At 37.6% G+C, this 19,317-nt stretch overlaps 1 protein-coding gene across 23 annotated transcripts in view; it reads left to right on the top strand.

The window, feature by feature from the left end:
* Positions 1-19,317, top strand: part of LDB3 (LIM domain binding 3) — a 104,379-nt gene that overhangs the window by 49,109 nt on the left and 35,953 nt on the right. For 15 of the 23 annotated variants that reach the window (XR_014948491.1, XM_085553907.1, XM_085553903.1 and 12 more), the window contains exons 6-7: positions 11,129-11,298; positions 12,263-12,299. Coding sequence is in view for 22 of the 23 variants with exons in the window: in XM_085553907.1 (XP_085410033.1) it covers positions 11,129-11,298; positions 12,263-12,299 (207 nt within the window). In the remaining variant the exon portion in view is untranslated. Of the gene's footprint in view, positions 1-2,878; positions 2,902-5,815; positions 6,020-11,128; positions 11,299-12,262; positions 12,300-16,058; positions 17,004-19,317 lie in introns of those variants that run through there. The other 8 variants (XM_085553910.1, XM_085553909.1, XM_085553905.1 and 5 more) reach the window with 3 other exon arrangements.

Raw genomic sequence — 19,317 nt, 5'->3', positions numbered from 1 at the left:
GAAGGGGCCATGTAACTCAATGACTGTGGTTGCTGGGGTGCAGAAAAGATGCTGCTGCTGAAAATAGTTGCATGGTAACTATTGAGCCATGGTCTGACCCACTGATTGAGCACCTGTGGAAAGGACCCGGTCAGCCCTGGGAGCACAGGTGAATGCAATTCAGTTGTGTGAAAGGAAGGGGTAGAGCCTGGCTGCACCTTTTAAGGGCTGACTGCCACAGGGGAAGGATCTCTTTGTGGAGATCTCTCTTTGGGAGAGCTTTCCACTGTGAACTTGGAATCTTCAGATATGGGTGAGCAGTCTTCCCCTTCTTTATAGCACCTGTGTATCACGCCTGTCCTTCCATCATCACATCTCTGTTGTACGGCCTTTCCCACTGTACAGATCTGTCCAATTGCTACCACACTTCTGTCTTCATTTTGCTGTTTTTCCATTTTTTTTTCTCCTTTACATGTACACGTTTATAATCAAAGCATACAAAGTCTGTTCCAAAAGTAATGCCTCCTATTTTATTATGTTGTCTCACAAGATCAGAGGTGGATATTGGTTGTATTGGAGCTTTGAAACTGTGCATTCATGAGCATGCACTTATCAGCGGAGTAAAAGTTATAAGGAAATGCAGGTTTGGGTGTAAATCTGAAGATGTGTTTTGTTTTGATTTGTTGAGATGCAAATTCAATTTGCTATTTTTGCCAGGTCATTTAAACATAGTTGTATGAATTGCTGTCAGAGGTTTCACCATCCTGTCAATAAGCTAAAAACTAAGTTAAAGTTTGTTTCCTTGATTTTGCCAGTATATTAGAGCATCTGCTGCTCTGATGCACTTGCACATTAAGATTTGAAGATCCTGAGCCAGGTTAAGAAACACAGAGGTGGCTTTTTAAAAGTGCAGAACTTTGTGCCCCTGAAGGGGAACATTAATAAATGTAAAGAATGAATCACAGCTTCTGACATGTGGCTCTTTTTCCATTCCAGTGCAAGTTATTTTTCACACTGTGGGTCAAGGGCATTAAATACCTGTCCCCACGTGTCCTTGTCAGGTGGCTTGGGCTACTTGCTTCTTAATGCATGACCCTTATATGCAGCAAGTTGGGTCTTTCATGTGTCTGTAGTTAGAATTGAGTTAAACTAGTGTGCGGCTCTGAACCAGAGAGGGTTCTCTTATAGCATATGGAATGTCAAGAGAAACAAAGCTTTACTCTTTGAAGAAAATTGGTAACATCTTCACACCTAAAAAAAATCTTTGAGATGTGGCTGTTGAGCTGTTCTTGGTATACACATGTAGTGTTTTATCTTTGCACATATATTTGTTTTTATAAGATACCCTTTTGTTAAAGGCTATGGTAAGCACCCTGATGTTCCGTCATTGTACGTGTAAAGCAGAGACTTGGATTAGTGGATTAAAGCATCCATCAGAATCCACTTCAGAAAATGATACTGTTAGACTGTATTTCATTGTAAGTGAGTGCCCAGCTGTCATCCTGTAGGTACCTAAAATGGATATAGGATCAGTGATATGCTTACAGGCTACAGCTTGTTCCTAATATAGCTCTGCTGGTTCCTGTAACTTTATATAACTAGATTGTTATATTTGGCTTTATGTAGGGTTTATAAAATTAGAAGAATATTCTTGAATCTGAGGCTGGAGAACAGTAATTGCAGAAGGCAATCTGTGATTGCCTTGCCAGTGAAAAGCGAAAGGTACAAATCCTTTACAGCAGCTCTGACTTGTAAGAGCATTTTTCAATCATGAAAAATGCAACAGGGTGAACCAATTGCAAAACGCCTGTATGTTTTATGAATGTAAAAGTGCAGCATATCAAGGGTTCCCTAAGAGAAAAAGCATGGCATTCTGGTTTGAATGTCAGTCTAACGCTGATGTCCAGTGTTTTGTATCAGTCCCACATCTACTTCAGATCCAGCGTTACAGCAACAAGGCGGATGGCATAGTGCCTGGTACTGTTAACTGCAGCTAAATAAGGAGAGAAGATTGTCTGATCCCCTACTCTTCATTGTTTGTTTGCTCAAATCACATTGGCTTTTTCTTCATCTGCGAATACAATCTAAGCTTTAAAGAAACTAAGGGAAAATGCATCCTGTGAAAGCTATTCTTGAAACCAACTGAAGTTATTAGCAAGTAATGTCATAGGATATGACAGTCTGAGCATGCTCTCTTGCTCCCAGCTTTCACTATGTTAGACTTTTTTCAGCTTGTTATTGTGTTTCTTTTGGAATTACCATTCAAGTCGCAGTCTCTTGTTGTTTATGCAGTGAAGCAGAATTCACCATAACTACATGTTTTTTCAGACTGTGCACATAGAATATGAATTTCATATAAATTTCAGTCAATAGGTAGTTAAATAAGAAGGCACGTACCTCAGTTTTAGATTTAAAACATTCAATGAATTTTCTCCAGCAAGTAAAAGACAAAAAAAGGTCAATCTTGCAATGCTGATTTTGAGGATAACCTGAGGTGAACCAATTTCACCCCTGAATATTTAGTATCTAAGGAAAGAACATAATCTCTACAACTCATTTGCTATTTTTAGTTGAGAATCTACTCTGCAAATACTTTTTTTTTTCCTGCGATACACTTAGATAATAGCACATTCAGGCATGTACAGTAATAACATCATGTTCAAGGGTCAGGCGAAATACCATAGTACCCAACTAAATCCATCTAGATAAACTATAATCCCTGCTTTTTTTCCTTTCTTAATCATGTTGGTGTTTTCAGGCATACATTTGTTTTCACTCTTATTTGCAGATGGCCTTAAAGCTTTAGTAAGCTGTAACTACCTTTTCCTTTTGGACTGTAAAAACTACTGATATTTTCTGTTTGGTTATGATGTTGTTTGTTCTCTTTCTCTTCTTTTAGGTTATAACCAACACCACTTCCAAGTTAGTATTATTCATGTACTGCTAAATATTTGTGTTATGCTGTATGTGTGAAGATTTGCTTTCCGGGGGAGCATGGTCCCTGATGTTTCTGCTGTGTCTTGCTTATGAGCTTTTTATTTCTTTTTGAATCTTATTGGTTTGGCAAGCATCAGACGCTGCTATTGTAATCCAGAAGTGCTCTGTTCTAAGCACACGATGTATATTTTTCATGGTGGTGTTTTAATACTGCACGTGGACTTAGCATCTGTGCTTAGCTAGTTCATGTAGCTGCTTTCAGACTTCTTCATTTTTATAGTCAGGATTGGATTCTTTCTAACTTTTTATGTAGATGCTGTGCCCTTGGGATTTATTGGAGCGTTCTTAGGGGCATTATTAGTGATGTATTTTTTGTCTAAGCATTAACTTAATTTCTGAAGTTGAACTCCATTAGAACTCTAATTTAGGTTGCTAATAGATATTGATACTGAAAAGACCTAAAAAGTAATTGACTCTAGTAAAAACAAAATATTCCCCACATAAGGGTTTGTTTGATTTGGAGCTGTGATTGATCTCCTCTGTTTGTGAAGCTGACAAATTCCTCAGCTCTGATCTTGAGTTTTCTAAGATGAGGGCAGAGTATTCTTTTTTTAAAGTCCTCTTCTGTGTCTGAGCTGAATGTTGTCATTAAATTACTGAAAAGACTGGGTTAAATTCAGCTTAAAATAAATACCTGTTTTAGTTATATGTCAAATTTAAACTGATAAGAGAAGGGTAGAAGTAGTAGAATACATACAATTTAAATAATATTTAATACTTATAATTTTCATGTGACTGGAATTTTCTGTTTATTTCAGTGAAGTAATGTCATGCAATCGATGCAGGTCCTGTGGGCAAATAAAGCTCTCGACATCTTACACTGATAATTGTTCTGACTGTATTGGAAAGCAGAAGTCACATTACAGGGGTGTTGCTGTCTTTCTTTGGCATTTATTTTTACGTATCATCTTTAAGTATCTATTATAAAAGTGGTAATTTCATTCTCCATCCTTTGGTTCACAGTCTCTGCGGATCTTGGTTTTAGAATCTCTTCAGTTAGCCTTGTAGCTTGGGGAAATGAGAACTGTAAATTCAAGTTCTTTGGGACTTATGTGTTTGTGATGATTAGGTGATCACTGAGAATGTTACGAAGAAGAGAGGTACTGTTGTTAGAGTAAGGCATGTGCATGCTGTGAAGTCATGAGTATAACATGCTAGACATTTCTGCATATCACCTTTGGACAGATGATGTCAGCAGAATAGTAATATAATGTTGGAGAACAGGTGATGAAGAGGCCTTTTATATGTGAAAGTGTTTTGTTATTAATAAAAGATCATATTTCACTTTTCCCAGAATGTATAATCCAGCTTCCCATTTTCTTCCCTTTTAACACTGATGTGTGTCATTAAAGGCTATGGCTGTAGTACAGTATGTGCTTGCTTATGTCTCTGTTCCTTGAGCATGTTGCTGTTTATGTTCTGAGGAATATTTCTGAATGATGTGTAACTGACTCTCTCCTACTGCCCATCTGCAGTCAGGGCATCCCACCACAGAGAAGGCTTAAAGCAGAGTCTTCCTGGCTGAACTCAAGGGTGGCACATCATCACTGCTATTTACTGATGGCTGTCTGATGGTTGCCATCTTCATTTTCTTTTTTCTTCAATTCAGTGTTGGCAGTTCAGATTTAGTACTCAAACACACCCTGTGGCTAACTTAAGACTGACAAGAAGACTATTGTTCCACTCCTGAAGCAGATATAGTTCAGTCCCAGGGAAGAATTCAGCTAAAGACTTAATATAGTCAATATGATGTAATGGCTTTATATTGAAAATGCAACTTGTTCCATTCAAACTGGATTACGTCTTTCAGAATTAGTGCACTACTTTAGTTGCAACTGCTGGGGGCAGGAGGGCTATAACCATTCTTAGCTTTTGACTCAGTTCAAAATGAAATCTTTCTGAAATACCTGCATTTAGCAAAGGATGGGGTTCTCAGTTTTGCTTAGTACTGGCAAGCTTACAGGAGCTACACTGCTGACATCCTCCTGCTGTTGTCAGGGCAGGATAAGCAGACTGGTTATTAATCTGACATCCCACCGGTTAAGGAAAAGCAATTACTTCAGTGACTAAGAGCTGAGGTTTTGATTTTTTTCATTATAACTCCAGACCATGCTTAATATAAACTGTGGGAATGTTAACAGTACTCAGCTAGGCAGTACAAGGAACCTAGGTGCAATTTAGCCCAAGTCACAGATCACAGAATGACCCGGGTTGGAAGGGACCTCAAGGATCATGTAGTTCCAACCCCCCTGCCTAGCAGAGCCACCAAACATACACCTTTACTAGACCAGGTTGCCCAGGGCCCCATCCAACCTGGTCTTGAACACCTCCAAGGACGGGGCATCCACAACCTCCCCGGAGTCCAACGTTAAGCCAACTCTTCCTTTTGCTACTGACATTTGTTCACCTCATGGTACTTTGCTAGTGCTTTGTATGACACTTCATGGAGAATTTGCTCATGTATGTACATCCACGGGCATGCGTATGTACACGTGTGCCTGTATTTATGTGCATATATACAACTACATATGCATGTAAGAGTAGAATTTTAATATATGTAAATATGAGAAATAAATAGGGATTTTTTTATGAAGACAACACTTCACCTTTTTTATCTGTTTGTTAGCCAACACAAAGATGTCACCCATGAGTGCAGCCAGCTCTTAGCTGTTACTTGTTATTGTGCAGACTCTTGTTCTCTGAACAGAAGCTTTTGTGGTGAGATGCCATGAATACACATGTACACTCCTCTGTTAGTAGTTTTTCTCTCACTTAACTATCACACCTTTCTTCTTTCTTCCCCTCCCTTCCTGTTGATCCTCACTCTTGCATAATTCAGTACGGATTTCACTGAGCGTTTCAACCCCAGTGTCCTGAAGGACTCTGCCCTATCTACACACAAACCCATTGAGGTGAAAGGCCTAGGAGGCAAGGCTACTATAATTCACGCCCAGTATAACACCCCAATCAGCATGTATTCCCAAGATGCCATCATGGATGCAATTGCAGGCCAGGCACAAGCCCAAGGTGGAGAATTTGCTGGGTAAGATTATTTCCTTGTGTGGAATGCTCTTTCTCTGCATGATACATCTAATAGTCACCATATGCATGACAAGAGCTCTTTATTGACTTTTTTCCTGGAGTAATTTATCAGAGAAAAAGACAAATCAACTCTAGATACTGCTTGAAAGTGCTTAATTTTTTTGCTTTATTTTTTTTGCAATTAAAAGGGTGGGTAATTAGTGTCTTAGTTAGAGCTGGGATGGAACTAAGCAAATGCAACTTTGTTTGGTGTCTCAAATACCACAGGAAAAGATTTAGTGCTCTGTATTTGAAAAGAAATGGCCTTGTCTTGACTACTTTTAGTGGCAAACACTGAATTAAACAAGAAAAAGCAAAGGGGGAGGGTTTCTATTATTAGGTAAAGAATGCCAGGTATTTACTTAGTATTGCCTGTGGTTTTATCCTTGAGAATGGAAAATTGTATTGTACTATCCCCTGATCTAGTGTATATATGCTGCATGTGTGCCTTATGCATATGCTTTGTTATTCTTAGGACTGTAGGAGAAATCACTGGTCTTCAGTAATTTTGCTTTTCCAGTGTGTGTTTCTGCTGATCTTGTCTGATAAACTTAGTCACATTTGTGACTTAACTGAAATTACACATGGCATGAGTGTAGCTCTGTTTCTCTCCTAATGGGTATCCTTGACGTAATAGAACTCACATTCTTATCATATGTTGTCATATGACTCCAAAACATTGGTCGAGCAACAAACTTTAACACTGCTTCTTTTAAATTTCTTAGCTGTTGGCTTATTCATAATGTAAGTGCTTAAAATATGTGCTTACGCTCCCTTTTACTGGCCATCTGTTTTCTCAGTGAGAGAATCTTTTTCCACACCAATATTATTCTGTTGTGTTCGTAACTCTCCCTTATAATGCATCTTGACCAATACCTATTGTTAGCTGGAATGCAGTTCAGTCAGTCTCCAAAGGTGTATGCAGAGCTATGTTACCCATTTAACTAAGTACAATGGAAGAAGTTCATTATCTGTGCTTTTAATAAGGGTATAGATTATAATGACACTCTTGACCAAATGGTGTAGCTTTATATAATGCACATTGTAATGCTTAACAACTCCAATCCTAAGCCTAACAGAAACTGAGAGTTGGTTGCTATAAAACCATGTAGTCAGGTATTTCAAGTACATTTCAGTAAAACCTCTTTTAGGTTCCCTATGCAGTTTCAGCCAAATTCACAATTCCTGTAAGCAGATGTAAATCCAACAGCTTTGTCGGGATTAAGATCTTACAGTTCCAGTAGCAGAATCAATTCTGTGACTGTATAAACTAAATCAAGTCTGATGTCTTTTTACAATAAGCCAGCTTGTATAATGTTCTGATCTTCAGGAGTAGTAGTTTTTCTTTCTACATCTCAGAGCATTGGTTAATAGCCAGAATTAGTCTTATATCCTCTGTTACAATATTTTGTTGTATGCTTGCATAAAGGATATAACTATATAGACCTTCTGAAGTTTCTACTTATTGTCTACCTACTTTGTTGCATTAAAACTGGGTCATGATTCAGGAAGTGATTCACAGGGCAAACCATATTTTATAATGAACTGCAAGATAAAATCACGTTTGTACCTATTCAAAGAGATTTGACTGTCTTAGCTTCTTTTAATGCCAATAACATCTGACCTTTATGCTAATGTGCAAAAAGAGAGAACCTTTTATTGAATACTACTATAATATCTTAGGATATTGTATTAAGAAAATTCAAAAGCTCTAATCCATTTGGGCAGACTATTTTTTTTTTTTTTGAGTAATGTCAATTTGAGGTAACGTTCTTAAGGACGCATGTTATTTCAGCACATATGTACCAGATGGAAGAATTAAATGAAGAAGAGGTATAATAACTACTTATTAACATTGTTAAGTATGTAGTTCAACAATGTGTGTGAGTCAAACATTACATTTAGGTTTATGAAGGGCTCATAATTAGTGATGCTCTGTGTTTTGCACTTTCATGCTGAATGGCTCATATGTCCCAGATACTCATCTGCAATACGATTACAATTTAAAGGAAAAAGGCCTGCTGTGGTGAAGACGGAGCTGGAACTATTCCAATGTATTGCATTAATCTAGTTCAATTTAGAGGAGCATATTTCACATCTAGGGTTGTTAATTCACCAAGCTCCATTTCCTGCCATAATCATCTGCCACAAAGACATTAATATATTGTATTAATGCCACGTGTTGTTACTATGAAATCTGTGGCCTAGGTTCTAGAGGAAATGGCATATCCATACATATACTTCTGAACTGTTGTAATATAAATATAAAACATTTCAGGTAGAGCATTTAAAGAACTGAAGATGAATTTTTAGGGTCTATTTTTCTAAAGCTCTGCTCTACCATGTAGTGCTGAAATTTGTGCCCAACTGAGTCCTTAAGCAAGTGAAAAGTCTGCCTATGCTGGGGGCATGAGAAATATAAATGCTCTCGTTAAAAGTAATAAATGAATCTGGTTTGGGAGCATGGTATAATGGCAAATCACAGATGCAGTGAGTCTACAGCATATATAAGCATGTGTCATGTTTATGAACCCCTTGCAGTCTTGCTTAAAGAACACATCCATTCTGTCTTTAGTTGAAGATTGACTATAAGAGCTTATATAGTGCAGTGCTGAAGCAGAGATGTGTGTCACATGAAAAGTACTGACATTGGTGGTATTGCCTGGTAATGCTTTTTTTTCTTGCTCTATGTTGTACCGGAGCTGCTGTGAAAATGATACCTCCTATTTTATTAAGTTGGTCCTTGATATCAGAGCTGGATGTTGGTGGCATGACAGTAGAGTTTGAACCTTCCCACCAGTATTCCATTACAATTTGTTGCTCTGTGACAGATGGCAGCAGAGGGGCAGGCTGACAGATCTGAGTATGACATAGAAGTATGTATGAAGAACAAGTGTGGAATTTAATTCCTCTCTGTGGAAAAATGGCATCCACTGACATTTGTTGATGGTTGGTGAACATTTATGGAGACCAAACACTGGATGCAAGTGCAGTGAAGCATTGGGTGGTATATTTCAGCTGTGATGACAATGAAATGAGAGGCCAGACATGTTCTAGATGGGCATTCAAAGCTGTCATGTCATGAAATGAAGAGCACCCTGAAAAGCTCATCCACATGAATTTCTTGATTACAACCACGGAGCGTTTTTGGTTTTTTTTTAATTGAATTGAATATCAGGTTCTTTGTATTGCAAATGATGCAGACAACACTGGAGTTGGACAAAATCTGTACCAGATGGCTCCCACAGATGCTTACACTGGAACAAAAGGATGTTGCATGTAAGTTTGTCAAGACCTACTGAGCTAATACAAGGCTGAAGATGCCTCTTTCTTGGATCACATCATTACCAGTGATGAGAAAGGGAGTCAGCACTACAAGCTGAAGTCAAAATGGCAGTCCATGGAGTGGTGACATGAACTCCCCACTGAAGAAAAAGTTCATTACTTGACCTTCAACCAGCAAAGTCATGTGTGCTGTTTCAGTGTGGGAAAGGCAGCATGATCTTTCTGAATTTCTTGGGGCCAGACAAACCATCAATTCTGAATGTTACATCCCAGCGCTAACTAAGCTGAAGTCTCAGGCTGGAGGAGAAGACACCCTTTCTCTTGCAGTGCAACAATACTGAGGCCCATACCAGTTTGAGGACTGTGGAAGAAACTGCCAGTCTTGGCTGGACTGCCCTACCTCACTCACTGTGTAGTTTGGGTTTGGCACCTTCTGGCTTTCACTTGCTCAGTTTGGTGGAAGGTGGACTGCTCTTGTTCATCACTGGGAAAAGTTCGTACTTGATAGTTGTGTCTCTGTTAAGAACAGCATTTTGTAGCTAAGAATTTGCTCTCTCAAGTAATGTTATTGTATTCTTTGTATCTGTTGTAGTTTCTGTGATAATAAATAGGAGGCATTACTTTAGGATCTAACTTCATATGTAGGGTATCAGATACACTTCTGGCTTTTTCATCATTCCTCTTCTGCTTTCCAATTGCAAAACCAACTCCCCTGTTTATTTCCTTTGCAAAATGCAAGATTCTCAGAAAATTGGAGCCTGAGCCAGAGAAACAGCTTATACAGCAGGTGCCTATTCCCAAAGCTTTGTAGCACTGAGTTATGGCCCGTATCTTTTGAGTCTTTCCTCAATTTTTGTTAATATCCTGCCTGAGAATCTCTACGTGTAGTAGCACATTAAAGGAGTTGCAAATAATCACTTGATTCAGTAATAGACCTTGTGTTTTCAGAAGTTGTGTAGTCAAGTCAGTACACATTGTTCCCTCAAAGTGTATTTCTAAAGTTCTATCACTACTCAAACTGTGCCACGTGGAAATTATATACACAGAAAAAACGCATTAATTTGACGTGTGCTACAGAGTTTTGTAGCTTTGGCTTTGGATGTGAAAAGTCAGAATTTCCTGTTGGAAATCACTGTGCAAGGTGATCAGAGGTATTGGAAAAGCCTGATGTACATTCTGCTGCTCGAGTTTCTTAGGTAGAAAATATGGAAGTAAGTCTTGAATACAAGCCAAGTTAACTTTTTTTGGCTAAAACTAGGCAATGAATCCAGAGTTACAGCAGCTGGAATTTTAATTCAGACTAAGAATAATGAACTCTGGAAAGGAGAAAAAAAGAAGAAAAATAGAAGCCTATTACAGTAGTTACATAATGCAATGCATTTTCTGTTTTTAAGTGCAACCTTAAAATACACTGGCCCCAAACTATAATGAAACAAAGTGTAACACAGTACTAACATGAAGCTGTTTTTATAAGAAATAATACTGGTTAGAATGTTTGGAGAACTAAGTCTCCTTTGTCATCATGGTATCCTTTATATCGTCACAGAAGTCTGTGGCTGAGGAATCATGAACAAATATTTCCAAGCATTTTCACAGTGCTTTAAATGTAAGGGTTTGAACAATTTCACAGTTATTGTGAGTGAAATCCTTCTTAATTCATCTGATGATGTTCTATGTATTTGTTCTTCCATTTTGAGTTGTTAGTTTGGAAGAGAAGCTGTAAGACCTGAGAGAAGATGAAAGCTGCCACACGTTGTTTCACAATATTTCACTTTCTGCATTGCAGTACACTTCCTATTAAGGATCCTCATGTAGACAGCGCATCTCCAGTGTATCAGGCTGTTCTCAAAACTCAGAACAAGCCTGAGGATGAAACTGAAGACTGGAGTCGCCGTTCTGCCAACCTGCAGTCTAAGTCTTTTCGCATCCTTGCCCAGATGACTGGAACAGAGTTTAGTAAGTCAAATAACAAAGCATCTTCCTTGTCCTGGCTTTAGATTTGTCTCTTTATTTTCTTAACCTAGCATTGGTGACTAATACTTGGTTTGCATCCTTCTTGTAGTCATTGTCATTGAGGGCTAAGATAAGACTGGATGTAACTTCAGGGAATTAGGAAATCCAAGTGTTATGTCTCACCTTATGCTTTATGAAGCAAATTCTTTGATCTGCCTGGAGCCTCACAAAAAAAATCCTAAACTATAAGACTGTACAGTAAAAGATTATTTGTGTCTCTATAGTCCTTACTTACAAATCTAATCTATGCATAGTGATCTTTCATTTTCCAGCACTTTAGATGTACAAGCAATCAATTCATTAGGGTAAGAATAAAGCACGTAAGTAACAGACCTCTATAGAAGGGACTTTCTGAGGTAAAGAAAAATATCAGCAAAACAAAAGAGTTCATTGTTTGTATTGTACCTGTGGTTCTGTATCAGCCTTTACACATAGATCTGCTGTGAATGTCATATGAGTTTCAGCTTCCTTGGTTATTGCTTACAGAAGTATTTTTCTGACCACCTGGTGCTAAACTCAGATCTTGTTTCTGATCTAGTTCAAGAACCTTTCCAAAGTCACAGAAAAATTTAGTTTTTTCTCCTTGTATTAACTGACTGCTACCTTTGATGTGATTCCACAAAATAGCAAGCCCCCCTCTGTAGGATCATTGCTTACAGCTATGAAACACTGCTAATAAAGAAATGAGGGAGTTACAGTAATAGCCACTTTTGTACTAACGTCTTTCTGCTTAACTCTCTGGAAACTGCTCTTCTTCCCAGTGTTACAAAAGTCACTGCTGGCAAGTCAGCATCAGTGTACATTTAAGCAGGTTTTTGGTGCTCTTCTGAAGAACTTGTAATTTTATCACAAAGCTGATTCTTTCTTTCTTCATTTCTGTTCTTATGGAAATGTTTTTTCCCTGCAGTGCAAGATCCAGATGAAGAAGCCCTGAGGAGATCAAGGTAAGCAACTCCTTGTTAAAAACAGTGGCTTTGTCCTTGGTGATAACCAAATAATGTTTTAAAACAGCATTAATACAAGCATATACGACTATTTTCTTGTCTTACACATTCTCTAACACGATTACTTAAAAGTAACTAAAATTAAAATGCTATCAGTGAGAGTAATCTGAATGGAGAGGGTTAACAAATTGGCATGCGTTGAAGACAGTACAAAAAAGTGTGTTAAAATCTGGAAGCTCCCTGCCCATGCAGCCTTTATGTACTTACCGGTGTGTGTGAATGCAGTGAGTTTCTAAGACCAAATCCTGTGAACTGCTTGATCATGTAACTGTATGAAAATACATAATGTTGTGATAGCAATGAAACTTATGTGCAATTTATTTGGATGATCCTGACTGGCATCTGATTCATCTGAGGTCATACACTAAAGGAGCTTTTTACCATCCGTATCCATAATCATTTGCTCACGTTTTGTTGGAAGTGCAACCAAAACTTGTAAAATAAGGAAGCACAGGACTGCTTTTGCTGAGGTGAAATATATTTCTCCTATGACCTAACAATAACGCTGGTAAAATGAGTATGCGCAGAAATAAGATGAGGGATTAAAGACCTGTGATTATCTTATACTGCCAGGGATCCAATTTATTTTAAATTATTGCATATAATTGAAGTTGAATTGGAGCATTTTGCATGTAAGCCTCATTTTCTATTCTTGTACTTCAAGTTCCTATTTCACATTATCTACTCTAAGCCACTACCTATGTTTACGATTTCTTTGATACTCAATCCACTTGCTCTTTTTTGTCACCCTCTTCTTTTTACCAGCGTGTTTCTTCCATTAATACTTTGAGCTTTTGATCACACAGTAACAAAGTTGAGCCAGTAAGGAAGATGGCTGTCACCTTCCCTATGAAAATACAACATGTAGACTTAATGTCTGCCACAAGCCTTCCATTGCAGTTCACCAAAGTTCAAGGGTGGGTGCCTGAATATCAGGCTTGGCATTGCATCCCCATTGGATCCATTTCTCTCATCAATTGTGCAAACCTAATTCTTAGGACATGTACCCTACATTCCATGCTTTGATGCAATGGCACACATACAAATCTTTACGATGGAGGGATTTGGAATGTTGTAGTAAACATTCACTCCCCTATACATGCATCTGACAGTAATATATTTCATTAAAGAAGTAATCTGACTGGATGTAGTCTGTGGCTTTAAATTAGTATTTATTATTTATTAGTATTTATTAGTATAGCTGAAGTTTAATGTGGTATTAGGTTGCAAATGTTAGTGCATCAACGTGCATAGTGCAAATCACATTTCTCAGTGTAACTTACAGTACATGACTGCATTTGCTGTGCACTGCACATTTTCTGCAGTTTTAATACATTAATGCTACTATTATTTATTTTTACCACAAGGACAGTAATGATACTGAGAATATTGAAGCACATATGGATTACCAAAAGAAGTTTAAGGATATTCATTGGTAGTAGAGGCAGAAGGGACTATCATAGTGGGTAGTCAGTAGTACAGTGTGTGCAGGAGTACATCATGTGCTCTGCTGCAAGAAGTGAATTGGGGTCTCCTTCATGGCAAAATGATAGCACTTGCCTCATCTTGGTGCCCTGGTGCCTACTTCATATATTATACATATTCTACCCACAGATTTGGTAGCACTGGCACTGGTTATGCATGTGTCCATCATATGTTTTCTTGGGTTGATTGGACCTCTCTCTGTTTCATCTTTTGGTTTTATAAGGGTGGATGAAGTTATTTCAGATGCATGGAATTAATACTTGAGCTTCACTCTGCCATCACAATAATGGAGTGCCGGCTTCTCATTAGTGTCTTTTCCAGTCACTATACAACCTGTACACCCAGCTTTTGCCCCACGCACTTAGTTAGGGGATCAGCTGGAGGGCTTTCTGGGCTCTCAAACATGAAAGGCTATCACAGGACTGTGAAGCATGAAGCTTGCCAGGTTAAATGTTGTGTTTATCTTGTTTTGGCCTTATGGAAAATAATAATAATGTTTCAAAATGTGAACTGCCAGAATGGATGGCTCTGGTGCTAGAGCATGTTGTGAGCAATACTCACTCTGGTGCTTTCCGTTGTCTCTTTGTGTCAGTTAGTGTAGTCAGCAAGAACTGCATGAGATGGCAGTGAGATTTCCTCCAAACACTTGAGAATAAGAACATGTGGCTCACTCCTGGCAGGCCCATTTTACATAACAATAGTCCCATTTGGATTGTTGCTTCTAACTTCTTAACACCTGCTCTGAGTGATATCTATAAGGCTCAGGAATCTGTAGGTGGCAGAGTATTTTTCTGTTAATATCATTGAATACGGAGCATGACTTCCTTTTGCTTGTGTTACTGCTACTTTGAAGGCACACATACAATTATAACTTGCTGTGAAAACATTTATTTGCTGTTGTGATGATTGTTACAGAACAGTTTCCAGGAAGATGCTATCTGTTTCAAATTCAGCTAATGCCATTTCCTTGAATGGAGGGGTATATTTTTAAAGCAGTGAAGGAATTACTGAAGTTCATTTTAGTGTAGCTAATACACTCCAGGGTAACTGGAATAAATGCTACCATGAACTTTTAGTGTTTCAGCAAGAAATGCTTTTATATTTTTAAGTAATTAAAAGGTAGTTTAGGAAGTCATACATAGAGACTCCCTTAAATGTAGAAAGAAAATTTAGACATACCAGTGAATTTGTTGATTTGTACACTGTTCAGTGTCTTGTGCTATATTCAGCCTGAGCAGTAAAAACAGTCTGGTCCATTCCTTTCTTATTCATTGGCTTTACTCTCGAGCTCTGCTACAATAAACAGTTATCTTGCACTTTGAGTTGAAATAATAACGATAGGGGCAAAATAGTTTGTTTGCAATTGATCAAATGAATTTGTAAATAACACATAATTCTCCTTGGCTATGCTCTCATCTCGCATCCTCCTCCTTCCATTTTTTGTTCACAAAATCTTAATTATTAAGATTTCTAGATTTAAAATCCAGAGAAGATTAAGCTCTGAGAGGTGCTGAACATTGCTTACAACTTGCTCAAGAGTCAAAGCTTGAGCAGGAGGCTCAGTCAACAGCAATCATAGCTGTTTGCAGGAGGAGGTCAATTATTGCACTTTTGAAAATCCCAAGTTATTCTGCTCTTTTAACACAAATGATCAGAAATACCTATACACACTTTTGTTGAGAAACCTATCGAAGCTGCTGCCAAATGCTGTGTCTGATGGCCTTAGAGGACAGCATGAGAAATAGATATAAATATGCTGGCCTATATATTAATTATGTAATGGAAAATATTTGCAGTAACTTTGCTCTTGTACTGAATTAACTTAAAATGACTGCTTGGGTTGGGGAGGGGAGAGCCAAGAGAATCTCCTGGTGAAAACAATGGGGTTGCACTACATTTCTAGCAAAAGCAGACCTGTAATACCAAGTCTAAGTCATAGGATGTGAATTTACATCAATTGAGTCCTCAAAAATGAACAAATGCAAAAAATATTCATTTACAGTCTAAAAAGGATCATCCAGCTTTCATTGCACTGATTCAAAAGTTGGGGAAACAAATCCAAATAAATTGCTATTGCCCTAATTATAATAAGGCAGGGGAGTGGTAGCCATGTTCCCTAATCCCTTTCTTTCTCCCTCCTTTCTTTCTTCTTTTTGTCTCTCTCTCCCTCTCTCTCTCTGTCTCTGTCTTTCTCTCTCTTTCTTCATGCCACAGGGAAAGGTTTGAAACGGAACGTAACAGCCCACGCTTTGCCAAATTGCGCAACTGGCATCACGGCCTGTCGGCGCAAATCCTTAATGTTAAAAGCTAAACGCCCACATTCAGTGGGCAAATATGCGAGAGAGAATTACAGTAAAGAAATAACTGCTATCCTGAGTTAGATCTTAAGAGTGTAACACACGTACAGGAAAGATGATTGCGAGGTTTTTGTTTTTTCGGAGTGCCTGTCTTTGGTAGTTTTCTGTTGTTAGCCTGGAATCCACTCACTGTCACCAAGAGCAAAAATAATCATATAGCCTTGTTCACGTTCTTTGGTACAAAGTAGATTAGCTTTTGTCCTTTACGATATCAAATGCAACTTCAATATGCAGATAGAAGGCAAACATCATTGTTTTACTTTATTGACTTAACTTACTGGAGAAACTGAAGGGAAAGTTATTTGCAGTATTTCTTTAGGAGGAAGACTTAGGTTTTATTGACTTTTGTTGTAAAGATGATTAAATACGAGAACATAGGATGAAAAGGAAAGTTGACTGAGCCTGGCCTAGTGATTGCTAAATGTACAACCTGCTTAGTTCACGCAGTCAAAAGATGCTGTTTGAAACAATACTTTAGCAATATCATTTTTTTCTTCAGTATATTATGCTAGTAACACTTATTTGCTAAGACTGTTTGCTGTAGTATTTGAAATCTACATTTGTCATTAGATGAAAGATAGGATGTGGCAGTTCAGGACTATGAGGAAATGACTTTTTGCTAGAGGTGTTTAGGGGTAAGATGGTTATATATAATACTGCTGGTGCACTGAAGTTTTTAAAAGCATCTTTGAAGTTCAAAGGAACACGTTGCCCATTCTGTATTGCTCTTGCTTTGACCCACATTATTTTTTCTGTATATAGCAGCATGCTTTATCTCAAATAAAAGGATTTAAAACTAAAATAATGATGTGCCTGTTTTACACAGTACTTCATTTCTTTAAGACAATAACTGCTCCAACTGATTATTGACAGAAGGTGCACTTTTCTTTCCACAGTAGAAAATCTGGTCAAAAAGATTTTCCCTATTATCTGTGGTTCTTACCTTTAAACTATCTGAATTAGAATCAATCTGACAAAATAATTGAAGAAAATTTTCTTAATTGTGAAAGAGGACATGGCATAATTAATCAATGCTAGATGACAAGATACTGATAATACATTAGAGATTTCCTTTTGAGTAATATACTTTTCCTGGCATATTTACGTATAAAGGCCCTTGAGATGTGGCTGGTGAAGTGAGATCTTTCTATTTGAACAGTACAACAGTGCTTCAGTTTTAAACAGCCCATCAGACTAAGGTTCAACTGTCCAAAATGCTCACACGCGCTTCTGTTTTTTGTTTAAAGTACACCAAGAGAAGTATGACTTCTGTTTCTAGTTTATGCTCTGATCATTAAATGATAGGGGGAAAAAAATGGATTTGAATTAAACTACATTAATGGTTTCCATAGAAACAGTTGATATTATCCCTTAGTGATCTGCTCTAGTAGATAGTAGACCCTAGTGCTGACTGAAACTGAAGCTGCTGGTGATGAAGCAACAAAAGGTTAATTCTGTTGCAGATCTACTTACAGTCCAAATAACAAGTGTTTTTTATTTTATTAACTTCTTTTAACTGCAGATTGGGTTATTTTATCTGGTAGCAGTAATTCTGACCAAAGAGATTAACATGTGATTTTGAAACACAGTTTTTGCAGCAGTTTATATTGGAGAGAACAAAACATGTTGATACTCTCATTTTGTGGGCAGGAAAAGCTGCTGTTCTTAAAGGATTTTGCATAGATCAACCAAATATGATTGTTTAAAGAATTAAAAAAGCAATCTCAGACATTTGGGGAAAAAAAAGTTTGCCTTTTATTTAAGAGTACAAGGACAGCAGTCCGTTTTAAAATGTACTTACCTCAGTAAAATATAGGTACTGTAGCGGTTCAATTAACATAACATTTAATGCACAGCATTCATTTATATTTTCCTTATGAGAATGCAAGCACATTCCAATCCCATCTCAATTGTATCTGTGGACAATCAGCATAAACTGATACCAGCACAAAATAAGAGTAATGTTTTTGCTTCTCCTGTATGTTGCTAATATCAGACATCAATTCAGAATGGGTAAATCTTATTTGTGCATCCAAATTAAATGGTTTTCTGAGTAAATATCTGATATTTTTTCCACTTAAATAGTAATTGTTTCCTTAAGTGTTTTCTTAAGTGTTTTATGAATGTTATATGTGGTTACTATTTATTTCAAATAGTTCTAGTGCATGTAATGTAATGAAATTGTCTGTACTATATCTGAATGTTTTTATTTAATGTTATTTTTAAGATACTTTTAAATAACCAGAACAGCACGGTTTGATTCGTTATGAAATTAATGCAAATATAATTAAAGGGACATCTTCCCCTTATGTCTGCTTCTGTGGATTTAACAATAGATGGTGCATATAAGCCATGTAATCTTAAAGACATAGAGTTATAAACCGTTTCCCTGGAGGACTGAAAATAAACTGCCAGTACTCTACAAACTTGGAGAATTTCAGTCCTTTATGTAACCTTGGGGAAATAATAATAATAATAATAAAATCTTCAATAGTTAGTCATTTTTTGAACTTTTAAAATGAGAATAACCCTGTGGAATTTGCTGTCATTAATCCCTAATGCAAGATCGTTTACTACAGCATATTTCTACTGGTCCAACCCCTTTAAGAAAAGAAATAATCTAATTTTTCTGTTTAGTTTCTTGTTTACGCTTAACCTCGTAACCCCTTAACTCTTAAACCTAAAAAATCTGCTTCTGTGTTGTCCTGGTGATCTCCAAGCCCCAGAAGTTCATGCCTACAATTATTTCCTCACGTAACTATTAACAGGCTGTGTTTTTCCTCCCTGTGGAGGAGGCAGGCTTTTTCTGTAAGGTGGAAAAGCTGGGCTGCATTTGTCAGTCTATTACCTCTCATTGCTGTGGACTACAACAGGCTTAGACCAGATAAGAATTCATGAGTAGCTATGAGAGGCTGCTAGCTTAGTTTTGGCTAGCGGTCAAGCTTTTCCTGGTTGTGTCCTGTTTTAAATATGTCTGGGCTTATACCCGTGTAAGTTGCTTCTGATCAGTCAACCTCATCTTCCACTGTTTCTTGACCATTTGCAGAAGTCTGCTGTTTTCATTAGGAAAGATAGCCTCAGTTAATGACAGCTATGCTTAAACTAGGTTCCTGGCT

This window comes from Coturnix japonica, chromosome 8 (genome assembly GCF_054131305.1).
Source record: "Coturnix japonica strain WE chromosome 8, WE-NBRP24, whole genome shotgun sequence".
Classification (NCBI taxonomy): Eukaryota; Metazoa; Chordata; class Aves; order Galliformes; family Phasianidae; genus Coturnix; species Coturnix japonica.
This window is presented reverse-complemented; position numbering and strand designations above follow the sequence as displayed.